Source organism: Phaseolus vulgaris, chromosome 2, assembly GCF_000499845.2.
Source record: "Phaseolus vulgaris cultivar G19833 chromosome 2, P. vulgaris v2.0, whole genome shotgun sequence".
In the NCBI taxonomy this organism is placed as follows: domain Eukaryota; kingdom Viridiplantae; phylum Streptophyta; class Magnoliopsida; order Fabales; family Fabaceae; genus Phaseolus; species Phaseolus vulgaris.
In genome coordinates, this window is record NC_023758.2 from 45,501,624 (window position 1) to 45,516,851 (window position 15,228).

Consider the following 15,228-nt stretch of genomic DNA (forward strand, 5'->3'; position numbering starts at 1 on the left):
TACTTGAGTACACTACATGTTATTCACGGCAACTATGGCCAAATGCATGATAATATACAAACTCTTAATAATTACGTGTATTCCCACCTTAAAATTATTAAGATAATGTTATTAATTAGAGGTAAATTATAATAAATATTGATAATTTTTTAGTACAATATAAAAAATTATAGTTTTAGTTAAAAAAAATTAATTTTATTAATAATTGAAGTAATTGAACACTTATTTATTCTTTGTTATTAATATATATATATATATATATATATTATATGTGTGTTTATTAAAAAATTAATATTAATATACAATTAATCTTAAAGAAAATATTTAACCTTTATTTTTGTTTACTTTATAAATTTAAAATATTTAATAATTTCTTTAAGATTAATTACATAACTATTTACCTTTTATCAAACATAACATTTGAAGAATACATTGTATTCTTTTTCAAAGTTTTTATAAATTTTGGTTTAGGATTTAGAGGATAACAACAACGTGGTGTAATTTTGTGATTCTTCTAGAAAAGTGGAACCAAAAAAAGAAATTATATTATATATAGTTCGTGCTTAGTCAGGTAAATTGGATGTTGACTAGACCTGTTGACTTTCTTGCCGCCCTCATGTTTCACCTTCTTACAATTCATTATATATACACTGCACAATCGATTCCTCTTTTCTTATTTCTCATTTCTCATTCAATGGAGAAACATCAACTATTCAACCCTATCTCATCTTCATCTTCATCTTCATCATCTCCTTCTACTTCTTATTTTAATAACTCTCATGTTCATCATGTCAAAAAGGGTGCAGGTTTCTTAAGAACTCCAGAGCCAAGCCAGAAAGTTGGCAAAGAAATGAAGCAGCACAGATTTGCATTTCAAACAAGGACTCAAGTTGATATACTTGATGATGGATATAGGTGGAGAAAGTATGGGGAAAAGTCCGTGAAGAACAACAAGTTCCCTAGGTTTCTCTTCTTCTTTCTTTTCAATCGTATATTCACACAGATTATATTCATCTGGGGTGTAAAAAACTTCAGCATATAATAGAAAAATTTCAACCTTTTAAAGCACGCTACAACAACGTACGTAGAAGTTAGTTTACTACTTCCAATGAAACCACTCACTAGAATAAATCATTTCCATAAACCTTATCTTATATACCAGTTTTATGAATTTCAGTTAGATTGTTAATTTGTTTTTGATGTTTTGATGGCTTCAGAAGCTACTACAGATGTTCTTATCGAGGGTGCAATGTGAAGAAACAAATCCAACGGCATAGCAAAGACGAAGAGATTGTGGTAACAACCTATGAAGGGACTCATTCTCATCCTGTGGAGAAGCCAATTGAGAGTTTCGAGCAGATATTGAAAAATCATCACATATATAACCTCACTCTATAATTAGACTATTTCCATAAATGTTAGAATAGGTTACTCTAACATGAGGTTAAAGGTGGTGAATACCATTTCAATGTATTTTCAGTTTCAACTTCTGAATTTTCCATCTTTTAGACTAAGTTTAAAAGAGAAGAAAAAAAAAGAAAGTAAGAATATCTCAATATTTTTAATAACACTTTTTTTTTTCTTTATGTTCTTGCGGGAAGGTTACTTCTTACATAATTGTTTATGGTTCTTGAACGTGTATTTAAAATGAGATTTATCTCTCAATGAATCTCTCTATACTGTCTTCAAAGATTTGATCTTATATACAAATGTTTCTTTTGTCATATAGTTGTTAAATGTTTCCTTAGTCATATAGTTGATCATTGATGTTTTTGGAGGTTATGTGCATTCAAAACCAATTTTTTTTTAAAATGATTGAAATATCTCTTGAATATTTTACATTAATTCATTTTTTTACTAATAAAAAAATGATTTACTATTAAATATATTAGTATAGTTAGTACTTAGTAAAAAAAAATAACACACATAAGTTAGTGTAACCCAACTTAAGCCAAAACTATTTGAATTAAATTAGATAAGAGCCATAAACGCCACTATCCTTCCAATTCATAATAAACAAAGCTATCGCTTTCTGTAATTCCCTCTTCTATCAGCAGACATAATGAACATAGATTCTAGTCTCTTCGTCTTTTACTAAAATTTGGTGAAATTTTAGAAGAGTTTGTTTGTTTTTCTTATATATTTTAAAAATAATGGTAATCAATAATTTATTTTTAATCATTGGATTAAAAGAAGTTTGAATATGTTTAAAGCAATTAAATTTGAAATAATTAGTTTTTTTTTCTCTAAATAGAAAATTGATTTTTTAATCTTTCTAATTTCAAAAATATTAGCTGTAATCCCCTGTCTTCTTCCTTTTTTGTCATATATATAGAGAGAGAGATAGACTAACATGTTAAAAATATATTTTATTAAAATATGACTAACTATTCAGTTAAAGACATTTCTACTCAAAATTTTAAATCATATTTCATTGAAGTATACAATAAATTAAATTTTATGAATAACAGATTAACTAAACATATTTTTTTTAATCATGGTTAAATTCTAATTGAATACTAGTATACATATTCTTTAAATTTATATTATATAATAAGCCTCTTAATTATTTATAATAAGTAATTATAACTCGTTAAAATTAATATCACATTAATATTTAAAAAACTCATCAAATAAAGCAAAAGCATCTATTCCAAAAAACTTAAATTAATATTTGAAATGTAAAAGAGAGAATAAGTGAAAGAAGAAAAAGTCATCAATTACTTTTTATGCATGCAATGATTTTTACATGCATACAACATACACAAACGTATCAGACACCACAAAGAGAAAGAAAGAGAAAAACTTAAATAGCATTAAAAATATAAGTGATACAACACAATCTTGACAATAACATGATTTTAAATTTAATCTTACAAAATTATTTTATAAAATAAAACCTACACTCACTTATATATTATAATTTAATATTATTTCTATACTATGGAACATTTTATAAATAAAGCTTATAAATATCAGAAATATTGTATTGGTTAATGTTATTTTGTTCTAGATACAACGCACAACACCATCTCTTAAAAATGAAAGTTTGAAACGTAAGCAGTCAAAACACCAAAGATAAAGACTTATCGTTGAAAAATCTTGCTTGCAATGCAAAAGAATTGAATTGAGTGGCTGCTATTCATCCCATTGCATCAAACTAAGTCTCTATCAACTTTAATAGACGCGTGCCCTAACCAAACATTTTTCTTCCCCTTTTTACATACACATGGTTCAACCATTACAATAAGAACAAAAAATTATGGATTAATAATATGATTCTTGCGAACCAAAATTTGTTTTTCAAAATACCAGATGAATCTTTCATCTTCCAGAATAAACCTGATCGTTCATAACCAAGTTTTTTTTTTTCAGTTTTAGGTGAATGCTACATGTATTATTTATTCTATATATATTGAAACTATATTTGAATAAAAAAATTAATTATATAGAATCAAATATTCTAAAAAAAATAATAATTGTGAATATGACGTGGGTAATTACTTTTTTTTAATTTACGTGTAAGTTTATAATATAATATAATTTATACCTATATATAAAGAAGATTATCCTCTTTAACTTCAGTTTTTTTTTTATGCATTGAATAAATAACTAATTATTTTTATAATTAATTGAAAACTGATTTTTCTTTTTTCTTTTTAAAATTAATATTCTATCATTTCGTAAATAGCGGTTTTTTTTTTGCCGATAACTCAGTCTGTGATTGTGACCTTCGTCAACAGTATTTTGGCGGACGACCATCTTCAAATGTCTCGTGTGGGTGATCTGGATGGAGATGTGAACGAAGAGCAACACTCCAATTACATCCTTCTTCATGGACAACCTATTCTTTCCATCACAAATGTGACATCAAAGCTTCTCCAAATTCGTCAATAGCATTTTGAGTCTACGACTTCTAATGCGATCTTTCTCGCACGAGGCAGGGAAGAGGTTCACTGCATTATGAAAAAATGACTATTATGGAAGATTGGATTGGATTGAGGAGAGGATGTGTGAGAATTTGAGAGAGTAGATGTGTAAGGATTTAATAGAGTGGATGTATGAGGATGTGAGAAGAAAGTGTGAAGAAAGTGAGGTTGTTTAGATTAGGGTATGTTATGGTGGATGTGTGAGAAAAGTTTATAGGAGTTTGTGAGTGATGAAATGGTTGTGAGGTTTTTTTAATTTTTTTTTAAAGTGAAAAATGCAACTTTACTAATTTATCATTGTATTTAAAAATATTTAATTAATGAAATATGATGTATTTTTTATGCAGATTTGAGTTAATTGAAATATTTTAAATTATTTTTGGTACAATTGAATAAGTTATTTCGATACCGTTAAATAATTATTTTCGAAAGAAATACGAGTTATTTAATATTATCGAAACATAAAAATAATTATAAAAAAATATTATTAAGCATATACAAATTTATTGTTATATTTATATATACATTTTGAAAAAAATTTTATATTCATTGATTTAGAATAAAGTATGAAATATCATAATATGATAATTGTGATAAAAAAAATAATAAAAATGAAAGGTGTTATTATATATTATTGCATAAATAACAAAACAAAAATGAATGCCAAAAAGAGAAAACACTATCATCCTAGGTGGTTTTCCTCTCAAATCTTTGCATATGAAGAGGATTAGAAAAATCAGACATCCTTTCTCTTGAACAGTACAACCTTTCAAACAAACAGAACATTAAAGTCATTGTTTGGGGCGGTGTCCACACTTTCTTCTTGACAATGTTCGTTTTTTTATTTCTCTTTATCAAATTGATCATTCTTTCTTTTATTCATTGGTTCCATCAATTTGAGAATTATGACTTTGAAAATGTAAATGATAAAAAAAATGTTAATGTTTTTGCTAGTATAATATAATATATATATGTATATATTGCTTCAATGTATTTTTTTTATAACAGTATAATTTATATTATGATTTAAAAATATTAACCAGAGCAAAATAAGAAAACAATTTGCATTGAATAAGGGACCAAGTCTCTTTTATGTATTATAATAGATGCAGGGACCAAGAAGAGAAAGTATGAATAAGGGTGTCAAATTTGGGCAAATATTATTTTTGATAGAATAAAACCTTTTTTCCGTTTACAATTATTTTTTTATGAATTAAAATATATTTAGAATTAACAGCAAAAAAAATAAAAATCAACTAATGGTGATGAAAATAATATTAATATCGTGGAAAGGATTTACAAATAAATATTTTGGTTTTCTGATAAGTTGGCACTAAAAAGAGATCAAAACAATGGCCATAAAAACAGTATTCTTCCGAGAAAACAACGGGAAAAACCAATTATATTATGATATTTGTTAGTAATGCATATAGGTTAAAGAGTTATATTTATAAACATTAAAAATCAATATGATACATGCTTAACATTTGAAAAAATTATGTACTTAGATTTTTGTGTGCAAATTTATTGGTAATGAATAATTCCAGTACTAGAATTGCAAATAAATAACAAAAACAATCAAAATTTATATAAATAATTATTGAATGATATAAAAAATAAATATATGCCTAAAGAATAATCAAATATATCTTTCATCATCTTCATTCGTGCCAAATGATATATGATTTGACCAATTATACAGAAAAAAGTACTTAAATAAGGACATTATTTTACTTATACATAGAATGTAAATTTGACCTGTATCTGCCATGCTCTGTTACCTATTATGCTGTATTCGATAAAATAGATAAGTAAAAAACTGAAAAATAAAGTAAATGTTAAATATGTTTAATTAAATAAGAATAGAGAAGATTTAAAGAAAAGCAAATAACCAGATGTAGCCACTAGAGAAGACCACATAAACAGAAGGAAAATATGGATTCGTAACTTCAAAAGCCATTCGATGATGAAATACAATCCACGGTCCAAAGCGCTTACATACACTTGAGTGATCAGTGTCTTCATCACCAGAGGATCCTAATCCTAACAGTCATTAGTCTAGATAAATAATTACCAACTAAGAAACTATATGAGCAGTTAATAAATAAGGTCAGTTTCTTCTTAGAGATGAGATCTTTGAATTTTACTAGTTTTCTGTGCTGTTTTGGCATAATCTTACATCCCTACTTTAGATTACCGAAGATTCAGCCCTTAATCAATTCGCAGATATGTCTTCTATAATGCCCTTCCCATCGAAAGCATCAAAAAAGAAAAAATTCTTTAGGGGGTCTCCTTTCCCAGAAATTGCTTTGATAACCTCCTGTGATGTTACAAGTCAACCTAATCAGTTAAATATCACAATTTTAAAACGCAATGAAAACTAGTAAATACCTGTCCAAGAATTCCCCCTATAACAGCACAAACAGGAGGAAATTCTGTTGCATTTGTCACCAATCTTTCCAAAAGAGTGTCAGGTACATGTGATTCGTTGAGAGACTGTCAATACAAACATAAAGATGAGATAGATAAAAGACTTTTGTAAAACATAAACAAAAATATCAAATTCCAGGAAGCATACTTGTCCAGTACAAAGGTCCTTTTTCAGCTTAAGAACAGCAGAAAGATCTGCAATTGAAACTTCCCCTGCACTACGTCCTTCGGCCTCTTCAAACTTTTCTATTACTGCAACGACAACTAAATGTTACTGACTGCAAATTTGTCTGTAGACCAGACTGATCATAAAATACAAAGGAAGAGAACAAAAAAGAGATGTTTTAATTGTTTACTTCAGGATGGAAACAATATTGTTTCACACACAAGATGCAAATTTTCACTCCACGTCTTTTCACTATATCTTCTGTGTTAACAGAGCCTAAGGACCCAATCAATAAGGCAGACAAGAAAAGTTTTCACTGTCCAATTGATTAGAATAATTTCTCTTTCTTCTATGTATTTTACGTACAAAACAGTGCAGTATAGTTTATCATACCTCTCATTGCAAAGTACAGCTTTGACATTCTCTTGTGAAATGACCTCCAAGGTACCGACAATGCATCCTGCAGCAAAAAAAAATATCCATGCTCACGAAAATAGCTCTCAACTACAAAAGCATGGCAATTCCAGTAAACTATTGAAGACTTGGACAACCAAGACAAAAGAATCACAAGCACAACAACTCTAATCCCACATCTACCATTTGAGCTTGTTAAAGCCTCACTTTTGTTTTACAAAATCAACACAACTCTGAAATTTGAATCCGGGAAAGAAATCACATGGGCAACATGACAGACCTAAAGTACATAATAAAAAAAGAGGGCACTTCTCTTTACTGAGTTCTAGATTATGATATTAGGATCACTGAATTTAAAGGAGGTAAGCATTTGAAGTCATCCCATGGGTATCTGACGCAAAATTAATAGCCTGGTATGCTATAATGGCTATCCATTGCATCAACTATCCTTCAGGTCTAAATAAACATTATTCCAAATGTTATTTTCTTTATCTTTTGCAATTGATAAAATAGATACATAGGAACAAATGGAAGGTCTTAATGGATTGCAAGAAAGATTATAATGGATTAAGACTAACATACCTCAAAAGAAGGATATTTCAGATCGCATTCAATAGTTTCATCCTGTTTTTTCTGCCAAATAAGAATAGAGCATTAAAAAGAAAATAGAAGTTGAATTAGAAAGCACAGGATAGTCTGATGCTTATCATTTATTACTTTCAATCATGGTAGTAGAATCGAGATACAAGTAATGTATCGGAGAGCTGATATTATGAATCGTAAATTGTTTCGTATCGTGAATCGTAAGATTCATAAACATTAAAAAATTTAATATATACTTAATTATATAAGATATGTATACATGCAAGATACAATAAATTATATATATGTATATATATACCACACAATTTCACCAAAACAACCTCTATGGTGCATACATGTTATTAAACAAATTATGTCTATCTTTTTTTATTTACTCATTTTTTAAAATCCACACTGATTCACACAATACGAAATCGTTTCGTTTCGGGATTCAGCGATTCTTTGTGTGAATCGCATGATACAACTAAGATTCAGGGACGAAAAAGATTCTTCACACGATTCGTATCGTGGGAGGGTGAAACTGTATCGTTTCGTACGATACGTATCGTGAATCGTAAGATACTAACTACTATGCTTTCAATCACAAACAATTTGATCTCGTAACAAAGCATAGCAAGGTTGCTAAAGTCGAGAGTCATTGTAAACTTATGAACGCTCCATAAAGTTGAATTACAAACTCACAAGAGTTTAACTCAATATTAAATACCTATAATATACTGAAATATACTATCAATCAAATATCAATATTACAAGGTAAACATTGCAAGATACCTCTGAAATATAAATATTAGTATTATTTAGCTAATTATATTATAAAGTATATTTAGTTGTTATGTTATTGCTATTACTATTTAGTTTATTATATTTTTTATTATTATTATTCTTAATTTATTGTATCATACATTATGTTTTATTATTATATTTCATATTTAAATGCTACGATTATATATATATATATATATATATATATATATATATATATATATCCCTGTTATATAACATTTCTAATAAATAATTATTTTTTAAATATCAAAGTATCCTACAGTCTAATAATGGTATAACATATCATTAATAAATAAAAACAAAAGAAAGGGTTAAAAAGAAAAGACAGCCCAAAAATCCTATAAAAACAACCTAATTTGTTTCTTTCATCCCATCCAGTTCTTTCACAAGAACAGATGACAGAGACTGCTGGCAACACAAATGGTGGCAGCTAAAACACCAAAAATGGGGATGGACACTCTTCTCTGCCACCCTGCTATCACAAGACAATTACGCCTGATTGACATTCATGCTGTCAATCAACACCAAAAACCATCGTTTTGAGCAAAAAGTTTTGACCAAAACAAGCTCCCAAGTTTGTGTGCAAGTTCAACCGAGCTTGCTCAAAACGTGTTTGCAATCAAGTTAAACAACTGCATCATCATGGAGACTAAAACTCATCCCAAATCTCCGATTAACACACAAGTTTTAAAACCATGAGCATAAGAATAAAACAAAAATGTTTTTGAAAATTCTTAACGACTCTAATTATCAAATAGTCAAACATAGAATCCAGAATCATGTGCTGATAAAATTATTCTGGGCCCAAAGCTTTTTCTTTTTGGCACTGAAAGTTTGCTGCATGGGCCCACTGTTTTTGGCCCAATACTTTTTATTTTTATACTTATGTAAAAACACTTTTAACAATTAATTGAAAATACATCAGCAGTTTTCTTTACTCTTTTCCCTTTCATATTTTCTCCATCTTCTTCGTTTCTCACCACAGAGTTGTTCTTGAGGATTCCATTTTATTTTGTTCTTGCTATGCAGTTTCTTCTCACGCGCTCGTTTTTCTCTTCATTGCAATTCTTGTGTAATTTTGTGCAATCTTAAGGATTGCGATTTATGGTGTTATGGGCATCACTAAGAATATAGGCATTTAATCTTCATCCATCCTAACTTACACATTCACTAACTTTTCTGTTTTTATGACCTTGTACTTATTCTTCCAGTGCAGCCTCTACCACTCATAGCAAGGAAAAAATATAAAAAAAATGACGACTATCATAGATTTTTTATTCATTGTCATCTCAAATAGAATAGAAATTGAGTTCTTTACAAATCATAGTCATATATCGAAGCACATAAATAGACACTACAATATCAAAGAAATAATATCAAGTCATAAAATCCAATAACTAATTATGACAAATTAGTTCCACAAAAGTGTAGCGTACCTTTGAATATTTATAATCCTGCAAATCAACAAAAACTTCACCACAAGAATCCCTACAGTCAACAGCATAAAATGCTACCCGTTTTGATAGCTTTCTGCATTTGTCATTAGCCAGTTTCTACAGAAAAAGAATAAAAGCAAACAAGAATATTAAAAGACACTTTACAGTATGAGAAATGTCTAAAGTAATTTGATGTACAGTAACTATGTACAGCCTCAGAAATAAAAATATTCCAAATTACTTTGGCTGAGAGTGAGCAACAACTGACGACGACAACATCGAACTTGCTGAAGAATTCAACACCAAAGCTTGACAAATCCCCTGAAGCCACGATGAACAACAGAAAGTACAAACACAAAACATAATGTCAGAAACCACAAGAAAGATGCAGAAGCAGAAACCAAATTAAGAAGGGAACAGGTTTGAAACAAAAACCTTTCTCAACTGAAACACGAACCATAGGATTGAAATCTTTAAGAGAATTACAACAAAGCTCGGCAAGGGTCTTTCCACTATACACATTCTCAACAGGAGGGATGAGAAAGTTTGAGGAAAGTGCCTCCTCGGTGGCAACACGATCATCTACTAAAGTCAGACTACCTACTCCAGCAAGAACAACATTCTTGCAAAACTAACCAACAAAAGGAAACTCAAACTCCATACAATATAACAAAAACATGAGAAGGATAAAAAAAAGTGCAACAAGAACAACCAGTAACCAAACCCAACAACCTATTTTACTCATTGTTATGTTGTGTGTCAAAGTCAAATTCGAGAAACCAAAAAGATAAAGTTGTAGGTTTACCTCAGCTACGGTTCCTTTCATTCCATAGACTAAGACATGAGCTTTGCTTAATCTAGATAAACCAGAGTAACAAAAAGAAACTATAATTAAAATGCTATATACAGTATTTATTTAAACTGTTATTAAATTAGATGCAACGATAAACAAAAATTAGCAGAATTTAATTAGGTTATAAGAATAAACAAATCGAGCGTACAACAATTCAGAATTTAAAATTAAAAGAAGAAGAAGAAGTACCTTCTTTGAGCATCAGCTCCCCAAACCCTAATTTGACGGTCATACAAAGCAGTCTCCTGCGCTGTCAACTCCTCGCCGTCGCGCTCCATTCCGAGACGCAACCTGCTCCACGACATCATCGAAACATTCACTTCCAATTTTCAAATTCACAAATAATAAGAAACAAGAACAAATTAGCAACAATGACAAACACCCACTCTCGCTGAATCCTCTCAAAAGCAAAATTCAGTTTCTGGTTTCAAGCTTTCAGTAGCGCAGAGAGGAGAATAATCAGTGACGGTGAGTGTAATTTTTTTGGGGGTCAACTGTACCATGAAGAAAAGGGTCAAACAGCCGAAGCCCAAGATCAGTAATTAATTGGGCTTTGCTACTTTGGATCTTATGCATAATTTGGGGATTAACTGGCCCATGATGGAAACCTTATTTGTAAAGCATTTGGTTAGTAGATGGAAAATGACCAAAGATTATTATTTTTATAAATCTCCTCTTATTATTAGAGCTAATTACGTAGTTTGTTTCTTTCAATGCTTCGTATTCCTTTTATTTCGGATATTACATTATTTTTTATATAACAAAACAATTTTATTCAACTGACATGGTTCTCAATTAATTAATTACGTGATTATTTTATTTATTAAAAAAAAAATTATATGCTACATAATTTAGAATAACTCACAATGAATTGTACCGTCAAAATTTGAACTTCAAGCACAAATCAAATTAAAATAATTATTTTATTAGTTTTAAACTGCATATAATAGCAAAAAATATAGAACACTAAACCAAATATAATTTCTTAATATATCTATATAAATTTTATAAATTATTAAAAATATTTTTAATAAATTTAATATTGAAAATCTCATATCGATTAAAAATAAGATCAATTTACCCTTATAAATAAAGCAATCATCATCTTATAAACCAATTTTTGTAAGGTTAAATTAAACTTAAAGTTTTATTCTTAATATGATATCAAGATATATTTTAATGATGTCGATAAATTGACATTCGTTGTCGGACCGCTATCAAACCACCAACAAATGTACAGATATACACACATAAAATGTACATGTTTCGACATGAAGAATGTGTTACATCGATTTTGGATAAGATATAATATATAAATTAGGACATTCATTGTAACAACGTTAAAATAAAAGCTAAAGACACTTTCCCCCATCATCACATAACTTCGTTTTCTCTCTATCTCTCCAATTCTCTCTCTTTTATCTTCATTTCTCACTGCATACATCATCTATTTTAGAATTTGATCGCACCACGATGTAGCTGAGGAGTTAAGGAACATTTCTATCGGATCATATTTTTAAACAGAGTAAGTTCATTTTTGCTCTAAATATTATTTATTTTATGTTTTCCTTAAGATTTAGTCATCAAATTTTGTGGGGTCAGATGAGAAAAGTAATCTTCTCAACTTATTCTACTATATACTGATTTTTTTGTTCTCTTTAGATAACTTGCATTTTTCACATTGAGGGGATAAAATTCTAGAAGTTACTTAGAAAGCAAACAATTAAGGTAAGGGAAGCTAGTTTTTTTTAATAGCACCTTAGGCTAGAAGATTTAGATGTGAAGAAGACATGGTCTCAATATTCAATTTCTCTTATAAGGATGTTGTATGTTTATATATTGTGTGGTACGTTTATATATTTATATATTGTGTTATTTGTTTATATATCGTGTTTATACTTTGAGAAATATTAGATTTTAATATTTTAGCATTTAAGTTAAATTTAAAGTTTATTTTTGAATATTTAAATATATTATAAATTTGATTAAACATATAATTATGGATAATAGAACTTTTGTTTTGAAATGTATCTTAGAGAAGTAGTTAATTAGCATTGTGGTTATAAAAAACAACACATTTGATAAACATCTCTAACTGGGTGTCTCCCGAAAATTGATGTGAAGGGGAAGCAGAAGCAAAGACGGGCATGATACTAAGTGGATGGAGAGATGCAAAGAAGCAGGACACGGAGGCACTGTTTTTGTCGACCTAGAGATGTGTAGTGTAGAGTAGTGTGTAGGTATGAAGTTGAAAATTGAAATGTTGGCTCGTGGGTAATTTATAAATTTATTCTGTCCTTATCCTTTTTGTTTGGGAGAGCATGGCTTCACTAACGAAGATGATTCCTTCTTCTCCCTCACCCGAAAAATTACTAGGAACCTTTTTGTTTTATTTTCACAAACAAAGTGGCAGCATGGTTTTAAATGTGTGGAATTCAAGGTGGTCCAACTTTAGGTAGTGGAACTATTTGTCCAAGGTCTAGTGTTGTAGAGTAGGTGTAGCACTGCTAGATTTAGCACTTCTTATTTGTCAACATCCCTAGATATTACACTGCCTTCACCAAATTCACAGACAAAACAATCGCTTGAGGGTAAACTTCCCTAGAAAACAGAGAAGGTGTGGCTTTTCTTTTCTTCTTCCTTCAAACAACATGCTTCCTCTTTGCATCCTCCCCATTACACTTATCAACCAAATATCTCTTTCGACAGATAAAACATTTTCTCTATTAATATGTTTGAAAACTCTACACCATATTACAATTTTTTAAAAATATATTTTTTTAAATCAAATAATTTTAAAATTATATTAATCAAATTACAGTTATTAATCACAGGACAAAACCAAGAAATAACTCTTCACGAGCGAAATTATAGAAAGTTTCGTTTCAGATCCAACAATTTCATTGAATCTGCGTAATAGCATCTACTATACCAGAAATATCAATGAACCCTATTGTTGAAATTGCTTAGAATATCCTCTTTTAGTTTTTAGAATCTATTTCTTAGGTCAACTCTTATTTTACTAACTGAAATCAATGAATTAACATATATGCTTCGCCCAAAATGGCATGGGCTAGGGTTGTAAATTTGTGTATTTTAATGTTTAGTTGTCAGAGTATTGGACTTATGAAGTCATTTGTTATCGAATTGTTATTGAACTATTGTCGAATCACTCGTAATATATAATCTCACGTACAAGTTGACAGTTTTAGTGTGAGAGAATTGTATCAGAAATCTCACGACTAAAAATAAGAATATTTTACAGTATATAAATGAATACATACATCACCTTTCAAAATTCACTTAATATTATATTTTTTTAAAATTTATAAAATTAAGAGAGAAATTGAAAGTGGAGTAATAAAAGGGAGAGGGAAGTGTTTGGAGAAGTTGAGAGTTAAGAGGAAGCTGTATGAGGGAGAATATCCTTGGGAAGTCCTAGTATCTAACACATTTAAGTGTCTTGTGGTTAAAACTACGTGTACTTCAATTTCCCTGATGTACCACCAAAGCTTACCTATTTTTTCATATGAAAATAATCCATGCACTTGAAGAACGAATTTGAAGGGGTTTGTTTGAATGGTGTGCAATGATGCAGTAATAATGTGTGTGTGTATTCTTTAACTGTCATGTCTTGAAATTTGAAACGTGCCCGAAGAGCAAGGGAAAGATTAGCCACAGTAATTAACTTCACCCAACATTTTTAAATGTAAGCCTCACATATTCAAATATCTTAAATACTCACGTCTATTCTAGCTGACTCACATCCACTTAGACTAAACTGCATCACGACACAGGCTTTTATTGAACCCAATTAATTAACTTACCAAGCTTTCCCGTTAATCAAATTAACAACTACTCCAAAATATTATACTTCTTTTTTATAAACATTAAATAAATCCAGTTTTCATCACAATTTTTAAATCTAAAGAAATGTAAAAAAATATTATAATATTATGCAAAAATGAAAATTGATTTCACTAAACGTATCAATCACATCTTAACCTTTGATTTCATTGTTTAGATTCTTTTTATTGTTGGAAATATCAATGTAATTTTATATTTCATTTAAATATATAAATACACATAATAATAATAATAATAATAAATACAAATAATCAAGCACAGACATTTAAAATAAATTATAAATTTATACTTATAATATAAATATACAAAATGACATCGTTTTTTCAAATTTTAATATGAAAAATTACTTTAAACATATACATACATATTAAATAAACTTTAAACAAAAATTACTATAAAAATAACAAATTCAATCAAACTTTAAACATGTTAAACTGATTATATGAAAGATTTTATATATTTTTTGGTTTTTACCTCAACAAAAACGTCAAATTACAATTTTTTAAGATTATTAAAAGGTGGAGTTTAAACTTAAGTTTTTTTTATCCATAAACTCCATATGCCGAAACGGTTTAAGTTATAAAACAATAATTTCCCTTAATAAGGTTTCATTTATAGGTTTTATTTAAACTTCATATTCCAGATAAAGGAGTTATTTAAAGTTGTCTTTTTTATCATTCAAATTATCAATCGTATTGATTTTGGATTATTATTATTATTATTATACAACTTCAAAAGATGAAATTA

The 15,228-nt window shown here is 28.8% G+C and overlaps 2 protein-coding genes across 3 annotated transcripts; one reads left to right on the forward strand and one right to left on the reverse strand.

The window, feature by feature from the left end:
* The first annotated feature begins 694 nt into the window (after window positions 1-694).
* On the forward strand, window positions 695-1,569 carry LOC137812604 (probable WRKY transcription factor 43). Its single transcript, XM_068614711.1, has 2 exons — window positions 695-963; window positions 1,218-1,569. Exons 1-2 carry the CDS (start codon window positions 695-697, stop codon window positions 1,396-1,398), a joined length of 450 nt encoding a protein of 149 aa, XP_068470812.1. The 3' UTR covers window positions 1,399-1,569.
* A 4,279-nt stretch (window positions 1,570-5,848) lies between these two features.
* Window positions 5,849-11,242, reverse strand: LOC137812603 (SUMO-activating enzyme subunit 1A-like). 2 transcript variants are annotated; one of them, XM_068614708.1, is made up of 11 exons: window positions 11,001-11,242; window positions 10,804-10,905; window positions 10,567-10,618; window positions 10,197-10,392; window positions 10,003-10,082; window positions 9,762-9,878; window positions 7,522-7,572; window positions 6,919-6,985; window positions 6,508-6,611; window positions 6,321-6,425; window positions 5,849-6,249 (listed from the first exon to the last, which is right to left on the reverse strand). In XM_068614708.1, the coding sequence occupies exons 2-11, from the start codon at window positions 10,890-10,892 to the stop codon at window positions 6,145-6,147; spliced, it is 966 nt and encodes a 321-aa protein (XP_068470809.1). In that variant the 5' UTR covers window positions 10,893-10,905; window positions 11,001-11,242; the 3' UTR covers window positions 5,849-6,144. The 2 variants fall into 2 exon arrangements, with proteins under 2 accessions (XP_068470809.1, XP_068470811.1); XM_068614710.1 differs by having other exon boundaries at window positions 10,997-11,225.
* Between the last annotated feature and the right edge of the window lie 3,986 nt (window positions 11,243-15,228).